This window comes from Megalobrama amblycephala, linkage group LG18 (genome assembly GCF_018812025.1).
Source record: "Megalobrama amblycephala isolate DHTTF-2021 linkage group LG18, ASM1881202v1, whole genome shotgun sequence".
NCBI classification, from domain to species: domain Eukaryota; kingdom Metazoa; phylum Chordata; class Actinopteri; order Cypriniformes; family Xenocyprididae; genus Megalobrama; species Megalobrama amblycephala.
Window position 1 is genome coordinate 27,371,272 of NC_063061.1, and position 14,008 is coordinate 27,385,279.

General features: G+C 37.9%; 1 protein-coding gene across 6 annotated transcripts in view; it reads right to left on the minus strand.

Annotated features, from left to right (window-relative positions):
- Window positions 1-9,389: 9,389 nt before the first annotated feature.
- arhgap24 (Rho GTPase activating protein 24) overlaps window positions 9,390-14,008 on the minus strand; it is a 143,871-nt gene continuing 139,252 nt past the window's right edge. For all 6 annotated transcript variants that reach the window (XM_048166793.1, XM_048166794.1, XM_048166791.1 and 3 more), the window contains 2 exons: window positions 12,932-14,003; window positions 9,390-11,038 (listed from right to left, as the gene is read on the minus strand). In XM_048166793.1, coding sequence (XP_048022750.1) covers window positions 10,795-11,038; window positions 12,932-14,003 — 1,316 coding nt within the window. In that variant the 3' untranslated portion in view covers window positions 9,390-10,794. The remainder of the gene's footprint in view (window positions 11,039-12,931; window positions 14,004-14,008) is intronic.

Genomic DNA, 14,008 nt, shown 5'->3' on the forward strand with positions numbered 1-14,008 from the left:
AGCGCCATAACAACCCACAATAAAATGACCCTTCACAATACAATGAACTCTGTTAGAGAGCTACAAATGGCAATTTATATGTTCAATAACATACCTTACTCACCTTTAGAGTAATAAAAACACCATCTCCATGTCGCGTTTACAACATTTCAAAGACATTTACAACCATCTCAGAGAAGCCAAACCAATGTTGATTTGTTTTATTACGAGCTCTCTGTCCAAAGATTATAGATACAGAAAGACAGTTCACTACTTATTGATGTGAGAAACTTCAACGCGCAATATTGCGGAACACGCCCCGCTTTCTAAGTAAAAGAGCCAATCGCTGATTGATAAAGTCATTGCGTCACTGCAACTGCAGTTAGAAGCTGCAGTTCCCATAGAAACCCTAGACTCACGTTAGGACTGCACATGCGCATTGGCTAGTCTGGCCGGAAAAATAAGCTTTTAAACGCTATTTAAGCATAGGAAAGAAAATGTATAGGACATTTCATGTCAGATTTTGTTGCTGATTTGAAATATATTATTTGAGTTCGCCCAACAGTTTTTTTTTTTTTAAGATTTCAGGATTTTCCCCATTCAAATAGATAATGCCCGAAATAGCTGCCCGGAGGCGTTGCAAATATGGCCGCCGAGTGAACAGACTTTACATGAAAAGGACTTTGCTTTGTCACGTTCTCTTTTTGCCAACAGACTCTCTGTTCGGGGTTCGGTGTTTTTTTGTTGTTGTTTTTTTAAACGGGTGATTCAACGCAGGTTGAAGACTTATTAGCTGCTCCGTGTCAAACTTTCACTCTCGTTGTGAAAACTAACACTCACATACACGCGTCAATATAGAGCAACTTTTCTCTTATTTACCGATATGGCGAGACACGCATGCTACGCAAATTCCCGCGAAAACCATCCTGTCAGGTCTAAAATATAAACAACTATAATAGGCTTACTTTGGTGAATCAGGGTACGACAAAAACACATTATATAATTATAAATTAACTACATTTTGTTAATTTTGAACAAAAAAGTTTCATAGTGTACCTCTAAGTACATGCAGAAGTTTGTTTTTCAGTTAACAAATGTGTTCAATTGAATTTTTGTTTTATGACAATCACATGCATTTATCACCCCTAACATCAAATATTGACCCTATAAGTGTGATTATATATTCTAGCCTTCTGTCTGACACTTTTAGAGCTGAATATATGAATTAAGTTCAAACATAAAACTTCAGAATTTTGATTAAAAACATTATCATAAGTTTCCCAACCTAATCAGACATTTCCGCCATAACAATCAACATAAAAAAACCTTATATGGTACAAAGTAATAGGCTATATCATTTCTAGAGGACAGAGAGGGGTTCTGGGAGGTCTCCAGTCTCTGCAAAATAATTCAATATGGCTGCTGATGATTTTACAACAGGGTGGACACTACATACAGTAGCTTTTGTATTTCAATAGTTAGAATTCAATATTACTTGTAAACCGTTGCGTTGTGTTTCCAATTTGTTGATTACATTTCATTTTAGAATAGACGGACAACAATGTGATGTGGCATCTTGCATTTTATACAGGTTATTTTTCGACGAAAGGACCCTCATATCTGTTGGGTCGCGCACAGGGTTAATTCATAGTCTCAGTTATCCATTTTGAACTTCGCATCACTTAAACCAGTTGTTATGAAACTCAGCTCAAAGCGTTAACGTGATATATCAACTCGTAAAAGAGGTTGAAATGAGCCGAGTTTCAGCCCAGGAGTCTGCATTTCTCCCATGGTGCTTCAAATAAAAAACTTTGGGATTGATTTCTCAGAATGGCTTTTGATTAAAGTAGGTGTCAACATTGAATGTTTGTACTTTTCACAATGTTATAATGCTGCTTCTGAAACCATTATAAACCTGCGAGAACGGTGATATATGCGGGATGCCACTACTGTTGCATTGTGGGTAAAGTACTGAGTGTTAAAGCTGCGGGTGTGCTGTAAGTGCTGTATTGTAGAGTTTGACTTTGTCTCGTAACAGTGGCGGTGCAGTTTGTGAGCCGGGAACGAAAGAATGGAAATGATGTAACTTAACGATGTGCTATTATGATGTCATCATTTAAACTCAAACTGATTGGTCGAGATGGTGGCCTTAACAGAATTGTAAAATATTCCCAGGTTTTGTTTTTTAAGGTTTTGAGTGAATCTGTTATTTAGTCCAGTTTAAAGCCCTGTTCATTATGCAGTCTTGTATGTTCATCAGATGAATGCATGTTCACGAGAAACAGCTCAGCAGCTCCAGTGTACTCTTCTGTCATGTTATGTTTCAAATCAAGGTATATTTAATGGAATATTTTAGTATGAAGTACTTACTTTCATAACAATCTGCACAACAATGTACAGTTGATGAATCTGTGTCACTGCAATCACAGGAAACACTCCAAGCAATACAGACCACTACATCCTGCACCATTGACCTGTTTTCCTCTTTTTTTCCTGCCTTCACTTTCCTTCTTCCTTATGTTTAGTTCCAGTCCTTCCTTCCCATATTCTTTTTTCCTTATTTTCTTTTTCTTCATTCTCTTTCTTTCTTTGTTGCATTTCCTCTTGCTTTCTTTCCCTTTTTCCCTTCTTCTTCTTTCCTTAGTTCTTTATTGTTTACTTTCCTCACTTGCCTTTGTCCCCCCATCTGTTTCCTTTCCGTCCTTCCTTTCTTCCTGTTTACCTTTCTTCATTCCCTTATTCTTTTTCATTTCTTTTTTCTCTTTTAACTTCTTCCTTTACTTCTATTTGCTTTTTCTTTCCATTAATCTTGTTTAATCTTGTTTTCCTATTTATTTTTTTCCTTTTTACCTGGTCTTTTCCTTTATTTTTCAATTTCACTTTCTTTCTTTCATCCTGTTTGTTTCCTTCCTTACTTCCTTGTTCATTTTTTCTGTCTTCATTTGTCTTCCTTCCTTAACATTTAATTCCTTCCCTTTCCTTCCTTCCTTCCTTCCTTCCTTCCTTCCTTCCTTCACTTTTATTCCTTACTTCCTTCCTTGTTTCCTTCCTTCCTTCACTTTTATTCCTTCATTCCTTTGTCATTCCCTCACTTTATTTCCTTCACTTTCCTTCCTTTCTTTCTTCAATTTATTTCCTTCCTTCCTTCCTTCCTTCACTTCCTTACTTCCTTCCCTCTTTCCTTCCTTCCTTCCTTCCTTCCTTCCTTCCTTCCTTCCTTCCTTCCTTCCTTCCTTCCTTCACTTTTATTCCTTCATTCCTTTGTCATTCCCTCACTTTATTTCCTTCACTTTCCTTCCTTTCTTCCTTCCTTCCTTCCTTCCTTCACTTTTATTCCTTCCTTCCCTGTTTCTTTCCTTCCTTCCTTCCTTCCTTCCTTCCTTCACTTTTATTCCTTCATTCCTTTGTCATTCCCTCACTTTATTTCCTTCACTTTACTTCCTTCCCTTCTTCCTACACTTTTATTCCTTCCTTCCTTCCTTCCTTCCTTCCTTCCTTCCTTCCTTCCTTCCTTCCTTCCTTCCTTCCTTCCTTCACTTTTATTAATTCCTTCCCTTCCCTTTCCTTCCTTCCTTCCTTCCTTCCTTCCTTCCTTCACTTTTATTCCTTCCTTCCTTTGTCCTTACTTCACTTTATTTCCTTCACTTTCCTTCCTTTCTTCCTTCAATTTATTTCCTTCCTTCCTTCACTTTTATTCCTTCCTTCCTTCCTTGTTTCCTTCCTTCCTTCACTTTTATTCCTTCCTTCCTTCCCTGTTTCTTTCTTTCCTTCCTTCCTTCCTTCCTTCCTTCCTTCCTTCCTTCCTTCCTTCCTTCACTTTTATTCCTTCATTCCTTTGTCATTCCCTCATTTTATTTCCTTCACTTTACTTCCTTCCCTCCTTCCTACACTTTTATTCCTTCCTTCCTTCCTTCCTTCCTTCCTTCCTTCCTTCCTTCCTTCCTTCCTTCCTTCCATCCATCATCCATCCATCATCCATCCATCCATCACTTTACTTTTTTGCTTTTTGTTTCCTTTCCATTTATTTCTTTGTTTACATTCCTTTCTTTGCCTTTTTTCCTTTCCTTGTTTCTCCTTTCTTCCTTTTTTTCCCTTTCTGTCCTCTCTTCCTATCTTTTTCCATCTTCATTTTGTTTTCCCCTCTTTTTCCTTCTTCCTTTATTTTTTCTCCTTCGTTCCTTCTTTCGAAGGTTATTCAGTGTCAGAGATCACAGTAGTGCAATAACTAAACTCTTTAAGTGTGGATGAACAAGTGAATTGTTTTTCTAATCATGAATTCACACTGTGTACTAGTTAATGTTATGAGTCTCATGGTGACGTTCAACTCAATCAAGTCTTTATGGTTTCATTTTGACTCAGATGGTATTTTTAAGCCTCTTTCTCTCTCCATCTATCTCTTTCCGTGCTGTCAGTGAGCCATTCTGTTGAGAGTTTAAGATGGAGGCTGTGGTTCTTTACGCAGTGCTTTCTGACATCTAACGCCATTTTCACACCACCTGCTCCAGGCTGTTGTTCAAATCAAATGATTCTACAAATGCAAGATAAGATGAGATGGTTTGGGGAGAAAAAAATTAAAAATAAAAACTAAAGATTTAAACAGCACTATGAATTGCTGTTAGCACCCGACATTTTAAAGGTACTGTGTATGTAATATAAATATCTGTATGTGACTGAAAATAAACTCCTTTGACCTTGAAATGAATTGTCATCTGTTCTTGAATTTGCATGCCTCATAGGTATTTTAATTTAAGCTAGACAAAGACATGGTGACTGGTACCTATTTATATGGGTTGTTGACAACATTTCAGGTAAAAATGTAAAGTAAAGGTATGAGTGTGATTATTGAGAGAGAGAGAGAGAGAGAGAGAGTATGTGTTCAGAATGTGGGGTTAAAAAAAGAAAGTGAGGAAGAAAGCAAGTTTTGGTTTTCAATTCCAACCAAGGACTGAGAGAAAGACTTCTTTTGTTCTTTTTGGTTTGGGTTTTCTTTTTACTGTTTTCTGAGAATCCAGTGAGCCCGTTCTTTAAGGAGAGCTGACTTTCTATTAGGGTCATTTTTGAGATTTGGCCCTTCTCAAAGCTGGCCTTGGAGAGTCCTCAATTTAGGACACTCCTGAATATAAATTAGTCCTTCAACACACATAGAGGCTTCACCATAATATCTGCCTATTTTAATACCTTACCAATGTATATGTTACTTCTCACACCCCATATGAGCAAACCAGGGAGTTTATAACATGGCAAAAGCTCAGGTTTCCATAGGGTTCCTGTAGTCATGGAAAACCTGAGACTTTTTCAAAACTTTTTCACTTGTAATTAGTTAGAAAGGTTGAAAATTGTGAGAAATTAAAGTTGGGCTGTGTAAAAGAGCATGACCCATAATGACCCACACCTTTTTTTGGTAGCAAACCAAGACACGTGTCATCAAAATATGTTGTGAATGTTTTTAATTTGTTTTCCAGGAATGAAAGTCGTGGAGTTTCTCTAATCCACAAATATTTCTTCAGATAGACACGTGAAGTAAAACTTCATGTGAGCCACAGTGATGTCCAATTCATGAGCAAATTGAACTTTTGAGTTCATACTTTTCAAGGACTCCGTAAATCTGGTTCAAAAATCTTTCAAAATGATTCATTACTGTTTTTTTTTGTTTTTTTAATCATTTTCCGGTATTCAAAGATCACTGGAAAGGCCATGGAAATTCTTTTTTTACCAAAAGTGTGGGATCTCTGGACCGTTTAAAGCTAAACATTTCAAAAAATGATTTAATGTTTTGAATGATAAAATAATTCAGCTTGAACACCTGTGTGAACTTCAGTTGAACTGTCTTCATCCACTATAAATCACCTTGACACCCAGATGATTTAAAAGTGACTAAAAAAAATGAAAAGTGAAATTCATTTTGATAAAAACTTGCAGCATTTGTTTGCAGAAGCAACTTGTGTGTTTTTAAACCTATAAAGCCTGACATTTGAAATATTGAGAAAAAATCTCCTTTTTTTAAATGGAACAGTTTATCGAACCTTTAGACAAAAAAAAAAAAAAAAAAAAAAAAAAAAAAAATATATATATATATATATATATATATATATATATATATATATATATATATATATATATATGTGTGTGTGTGTGTGTGTGTGTGTGTATAAAGGTTTGCTTTTTTTTTTTTTTTTTTTTTTTCATATTTGATACATTATGGCTCATATAGAACTCATACTTGAGGAAAAAAACATCAATTTCATTCAGAGGCCCAAACTGAGAAAAATATGCATTTTGGTGCAGTTGCTGGTATTTATATGTCCAAAAAAGATGTCATTCTGATAATGTAAAACAGTATAGCAGACTACATAAAATGCATATAAATATCAGTCACTCTATATCTTCCAAAAATATTTAAATGCTTAGTTTTATGATAAAAGATCTGTTGTGGGGGCAAAACATATAATGCAATGCAATACAATGATGATTGAGAGATGAACAATAAATTTTCCTCAAAAGCCTGATGTATATATTTGATACTTACATTTTAACATTTTTTTTTTCTACAAAAATGATGTATGAATAATCAGTTGCTCTAGCCAAGTGTCCATCTTGAAATATTACTAACAATATAAAAGTTATTCTTATGTTTACTTTATAAAAATCATTCAAGATTTGAGACAACAGAAGGTATGATTGTGTACAACAGCAAAGTTTTGATCATGTTGCTCATATAGAGGCCTTAGAAAGTAGTAGACTCTATAGGGTTAATGGTGTTTACGTGTCTGAGGGCCACTGTACAGTTCTTATTTTTATTTTATTCAACTCTCTCTCACACACTCTTGACTGGAACATATTTATCATCTCAATAGCTTGGTTACCTACAGTGGACTTCCATCTCATTTAAGTTCTATAAAATGGAACAAAACCTGAATCGCCAACAAAAGCCGATCCCTGCATGAGAAGCACTCTATTATCTGTGCTTCTCTCCAGCTTCCAGAGGTTTGTATTCTTCAGATCAAGCTTGGCGTGAAAATATTCCTGGATCCCGTTCCTTTCTGTCGTCTGTAGCTCAGAATGGAATTTGCGGGCTGCGTTTACTTTGTCCGGCTGCTTTAAGCCTATTATCCAGTGAAGAAAGGTGTGGAGTGTGTGAGCCAGATTCCCTCTATGTGCTGCTGGTGTGGGGATGGAGACCACAGGACCCCTGATGTGTCTTCTAATAGGTTCAGGGTGAAATACATTATGGGATCTTTAAATTCAAGCAGACCCTTACTGGGAAAAATTACAAGGATGTTAATCCCGAGAGTGCACCGGAGCAGCGTTACAGGTCTGTGGCAAAGTTAAAGAATTAGTTAAAGAGGCTATATGTAAGAGTTTTCATGTAATAATCACTTTTTATTGCCAGAGTGTGAACAGCTTTTAAAGAAATGTAAAAAACGAGACCTTCCCCAGCATCCTAGGTTGTCTGTGAAAGCCTGTAGACCAGAGGTGCCCACTCCTGTTCCTCGAGGTCTACCTACCTGCAGAGTTCAAGGTATGATCATGCATGTCGTAATTACTGTAACTATTCTGACTTGTAAAAAACATTCACGTCAGAAAGCATTTGTGCTCTGCATTTTACCCATCCAAGTGCACACACACAGCAGTGAGTATTGGACACACACACTGTGAACAAATACCCGGAGCAGTGGGTAGTCATTTTTGCTGAGGTGCCCAGGAAGTGATTGGGGGTTAGGTGCTTTGCTCATTTCCTGCCGGTACTGAGACTCGGACCCGCAACCTTCGGGTTACAAGTCCGACTCACTAACCATTAGACCACAGCTGTCCTCTTGATAGCTGTGGGAAAGAAGAGGGAAAGATAAAGGCACAATATGTAATTTTTCGCCGCTAGAGGTCGCCTATTCAAAAGGCATAGCTTGATGACAGAGATTGAGTGCGGATCATGGGAGATGCTGTCTTCACCTCACAGCCAGTGGAAAAGAATCGGGACAGGACTCGGGCAGACATCATGTTCATGGATGAGATTATTAACGTTACTGTGGTATGAAGCAGAGCAGGGCCGAGTGATGTTGGAGCTGACTGAGGCCGCTGGAGCGATTGCTAATGAGAGGCGAGCGCGTCACACGGCTTGAGAGCAGCGGAACTTTTATTATTGTCATAGTTGCCGCTTTTGCTTCTTCCGGTCAAGCATATGTGGGGTTATGCAGTGCTGTTTTATCATATTAAGGCAGGAACACACCAAGCAGAATCGGTTGAATCGGCGTCGGAGCTCGTCGGTCCTACTGCCACCTGCTGGTACGGAAAGGCATTACATCTTACGCAGGCGCAGAACGGACGTGCTACTTGGCCGTCGGCTGTCAAGCGTCGGTTTGGTGTGTCAGGCCAACTTTGGACCCAGACTCTTGCTGACGTGAGCCAACCCCGCAGTCTGCTTTCGTCGCCACTAGTCAATCTGAGCGTTCGCTAGACGGCTGCCATGAGACACTTGTTCCACACTGCAGTATACTAGATCGATATTAGAATATCATATTGATAAATGCTGGGTAGCTTGTGTTGATAAATGGCATGCGATTCATTTTAAAATGGCATGGTGAAACATGGTACTCACGGAAAATTAAGAAAACGAGATTCAAACAATAAGACTAAATGTGTTGAGCTCTATAACAATGATCAGTTTTCTGTCTATAAATGTATCCAGACAGTCGTTCCCTTGTCTAATAAAACATATATATTAAAGCGTCTTTGGTGTTTCCATGGTTTCTACAAAATAAAGCCAGAAATCGAGGGTAACGCGGGTATGATGTACTGGTTAAAATTGCTTATTTCTCTGGATTTAAACATTCTTGGAAACATTTGAGATAATGTAAGTAAACAAGTCAACAATAACATTGTTCTAGTGGTTTTTGGATATTTTAATCCAAAAATCTTAAATATTGGGCCCTTAATCAGTGAAGAATGACTTGTAATATAATCATAATTGAGTTCTATAGGGGTCATGCAGATAGGTTGAGTAAATGAGGTCTGAATTTTTTTTTTGTGAGAGATTATGATGCTGAGAAATGTTCTGCCTAATTAAACATCAACACCTGCAAATACATGCACAAATACACTGTAAAGTGGGAAAACATATGAAAGCCCACCCAGGGAAAGAACAACAAGATCGGGTCAATATCCCCATGATTTTGTTGCATTCTGCGTCATTCTGTGTGTTTTATGTTGCATTTAAGAATTATAACCATTGGACATTTTAAAACAAATCACAATTTTTTACTAAGGGAGTTTTCATGGACAATGTCCAGAATTTGTTTGGGAGGATGCTGTATCGATTCATAATGTTCATTTTGTGGTTGTACACGTCAGACCACCCACAGATTTCACGTGTGGTCGGCCCCAGCGACTGATACAATAACACTAGACAATTTAAATGAGGTCACATAATTTAATTTCATTGCATTTCACTGAATGCATAAAGCTACAGTAGAAGACAAGACAAGGCAAATGACCCCAAACGCACAGACACGTGGTCCGAGAGATGAACAAACCCCATCGGGTTTGAATCGTCAAGTCTTTAGTCTTCATTTTAACAGACTTCCTCCCGTCTAGCACCACTGAAAGCAAATGATGTGCGACAGGCACAAATGACAAAGACAGGCTGAGCGTTTGCCCTGTTTTTACAAGTATTTACAGGTTTCCTTTTCTACTTGGTTTTGGTCACATGGGGAGCACTGTGGCATCAGGATGCACTGCAAAAAATCATGTTCTCCATCAGCATTTTTGTGTTTTCCCGATAAAAATATCTTAAAACCCTTACATTTTATCAGAGACATTTTTCAAAGTATGGATGTATTTATTTTATTTTAGTTTTTTGTGTGTGTGTGTGTGTGTGTGTGTCACTGGCCAAAAGTTATTTGTTTAAAGCAAAAAAAAATCCCTAAATTGTTAGATTTATGCTTTAAAAAAAATGTATATATTTTTTAATACTGATGAAGAAAATGTTTATTTGCAGTGGTAAATTTATGCAAAAAAGCAACAGGGAAGACTGAATGATACTCAAATGTTTGCCACATCTCATATTCGTACCATACTAAAAACAACAGCAACTCGTATGCGTAAGTGCAAGGAAAAGCCTTGATATAAAATTTATATGTAACACATTGAGAATTCTGTTTAAATATCAATACGTACATTAAACATTACTTTAATTTGCAATTATACAGACATTTGTTTTTCATCGTGGAATTTTTAACATTGTTTCACCTTTATATACACAAGAGGATACATGACAGCTCATGGACACATTTGGTTGGATCACAAGAAGAAATACGAGTGACATTCGTTGTTCTGTTGTCCTTCAGGAGTTTCCCATCATCTAAGACTCATTGTTCATTCTTGTATATCATTCGTTTTCTCACATTCAACCGAGTTCATCTTACCATTCACTTTTAGAGCAAAGCTTTTCTGTCATTATTTAGAGTCAGAAGCCGCATCTTTCTGTTTGACACTCATTTTCTGTCACATCCCCTTCTTTTGGTTTGACACTCATCATGACATGTTTTACCTTAAAATCCAAGCTGCATCATCCCATCATCCTTCTTCATAAATTCAACTGGTTCAATCCAACAGCAATCTCACAACTGGTCCACAATCAGCTCTGAAAATTTGGCTCAATGGGCTTCGCTCAGCCGTGTCAAAACTTTGCATTGAACGGACAGGTGACAGCGGCTGAGGAGATGCCATGAAGGTTGATTTAGACACATTCTGTCTGAGCACGGCCCACACAGTGTAATGTTAATGGTAGACCGTCCTCAACACAAGCGTGAATGAAACAGCTCACTGGATCCAGATGGTGTTGGCTCTGTCGGGCCGTCGCGGATCTGCGGTCAGGTCTCCGAAGGTGGAGAAGAACTGCTCCATCTCTTTTTGCAACATCTCGTTTCTCTTTTCTGCGTCGTCCTTGGCTCGCTCGGCGTTCCTCAGCTTGATCTCCACCATGGTGTATTTCTTCTTCTCCTGGTCCAGCTCTTCATGTAGATTCGCCATCACGGTCTCCAACTCTAGATTCCGATGTTCCAGACTACAGGGAAGATGGGAAAGGTTGGGTGAATACACTTTTAATACTGTGATAGTTTAATGAGTCACTTGAAGTGTTCATTTATGTGAAAGTTAATTCTATCATGAAGCAGTTTTCAAAAAAAACAAACAAACAAACAAAAAAAAACCTCCAAGAAGAACAAACGCCATAAGTTCAGACATTAATCACTAAAAAAAATTATATATAGGGGAGAGTGGGGTAAGTTGTCACACTCTTCATAACTCCAAAACTAGAGGCTCTATCTCAAAAATCAAATAGCCACTTTGTGTGACTTCTTCTTTTATAGTAAACTTCCTGTTCACATGGTCAAGATCGCTCTAATCTGAGGTTAGCACAATTTTCTTATTTTTTGGCTTAAAAAGTAAAAAATTTGCACTTTAAATTTTATGTAATACAACTTTGTTAGATATGAATGTTAAAAATTATTATTTTGCACAACATAGAGGAGACAATAACGTGTCTTTTGATACTTTAGCTGACGTGCTATATTGAGCTCACCTTGAGATTTAGCCAACGTTAGCACACATGTCAGTTTGGGGCAAGTTGTCACAGTACAAATAAACACATAGAACATGCTCAAAAAAGAGGTTCACCATGTTAAGTCAGTTATGTTCAGATATTAAACATGTTAAGTTAAGCGAGTTATTTGCAGTATTCCATTCAGTTATCATGGATCTATGTGCAAGCCAGAGAAAGTTTGAGTTTAAAGTTCAAAGTAAAGTGGTCTTGCCACTTAATGTGTTTTGATTGAAATGTGTATTGTTTGGATTGAAATAATTGTTTTTTCAAATTCTCTAGGCATGATTGTTTATATTTCCAGCTCTGGTTTGAATTTAAAAATTAAAATAATAACAATTAAGTAGTTGTGTTCTTATTTTTAGATAATCTAGTGTGACAACTTACCCACCGATATATATATATATATATATATATATATATATATATATATATATATATATATATATATATATATATATATATATATATATATATATATATATATATATATATATATATATATATATATATATATATATATATATATATATATACCCATATATATATATATATATATATATATATATATATATATATATATATATATATATATGTAATATATTTTATATATATATGTAGTATATACATTTTAAATGTAATATAATGCATATATTTAGTGAAATGCTCCCCTCTACAGTTCATTCAACTAACATGCTGTGGACACTAAATGACTTGTTAATTTGCAATGCTATGTGAGATATTATCCTCAAGCTGTTTTATTGATGTCTTTCCACAGTTGAAACACTGGTTGAGAGATTACACGTAAATGGATCTATGCATAAATCATCTGTTCTTCTGCTTTTTTCCTGTTGTAGTGGTTAGCAAAAGATGTTGCATTACCATGTGCGCCCCTTTCTGGATTGGACTGTAGATCGCGTGTGACTGACTGTATTCACCGTCTGACTGTATGCACCGAACCTTGACGTTTTGCACCATGACGGTTTGGGATGAATACATGTACCGTTACACACCTAATATATACATTTATGTATTTATAGTTTTTTTTTTTATTTATTTATATGTTTATTTGTTTACACCATGTTTTTTTCTATAAATCACATAAAAAATTTGGTATTTGTAGTAGCATCTTTCATCACTGATGTTAGTTCTACAAAAGAAAGAGAGGCATGAAGGTTGGAAACAATGAGAGTGAAAATTGAAATGAGATTTTCATTTGTTTTCATTTTCATTAAAACTGTGAAAAAACATCTCTTATTCGTGTACTCTCCTACCAAAGACTAGGTCAAAGTCAAACACTAGCCTCGTACCATTAGTTTTAAGTCAAACGTTCATTTTATGGTTGAGCATGGCTCTCACCTCTTGATCCTGGCCTCGTATTCATTCTTCTGCTTGAGCATTTCCTGTTTGAGGCTGGCCACCAGGCTGTGCAGTGCACTATGGTTGGTCGGTCCATTTGTGATGGCAAACGTTTCACTGTTATCACTGCTGCTGGTTCCTCTGCTTCCCCGGCCTCCTCCAATACTGGTCCGCTGCTCCCTGTCCCCCGCCAGTGCGTTGTCCTCCTGTACCGGCCCGTCCAACAAAGGGTCCTCGAAGTTGTTGCCAAAGAAGTCCTGCTCTGGGCACGTGGTCGTAGAGGAGCGGCAAGAGGTTGAGTTTTCCGGTAAGGATATCTCGCAAGACGAGGTGGACCATGTGGCGCTATCCACGCTCTGTTTGTCCTCACAGCTGCTGCTCAGACTAGGCTGTGTTGTCTGCTGATGATGGATGTGGACGTTGTCATATGTGGACAGGCGGTTCGGTTGGTTCTCAGCATCTCGACTTTTAGCCTCGCGCATTGTAACGTGACCATTGGGCACCCAGAGTCCATTCCGCCCATTCAGAGTCCCATTCGTCACATCAGTGCTGGATACGCCCATTCGAACGACGCCATTCTGGACCCCCATCTTAGTGCCTGAGCCCTTTATTGCGCCCGTCCGACGTGCATGCAGGGTGCCCATATTTGGTAGAGTCTGACACTTTTCCTGATTGGCATCACCTGAAGACGATGACGACGAGCTGAACGATCCGTTAGTGACAATCCCACTGCCTTTGCTGAAAGCCGGGTTCTTTTTCACCGCCAGCGGTGGACTGCGAGTCACCTCGAATCGCTGTCCTGTAAAACCATTACGTGGGCTGCCCGAGCGGGGAGAGCCATTGTCCAGAGGAGCCCGGGTAGGTGATTCGGGTGCATCCCAGGTGCATTGTCGCACCCCACTGGTGTTGTTGTTCTCTTTGTTTTGTAGCTGACCATTTGTAGGCCGTTTCTGTGTATCAATATTGTTATTATTAACCAGTTCCAGCGTGCTAGTATGGTCCTCTTCAGGTGGGAAAAGAACATCATGCCGGCCAATCAGAACGGCCATCAACTGCTGGACCAGTACTGTGCCTGAA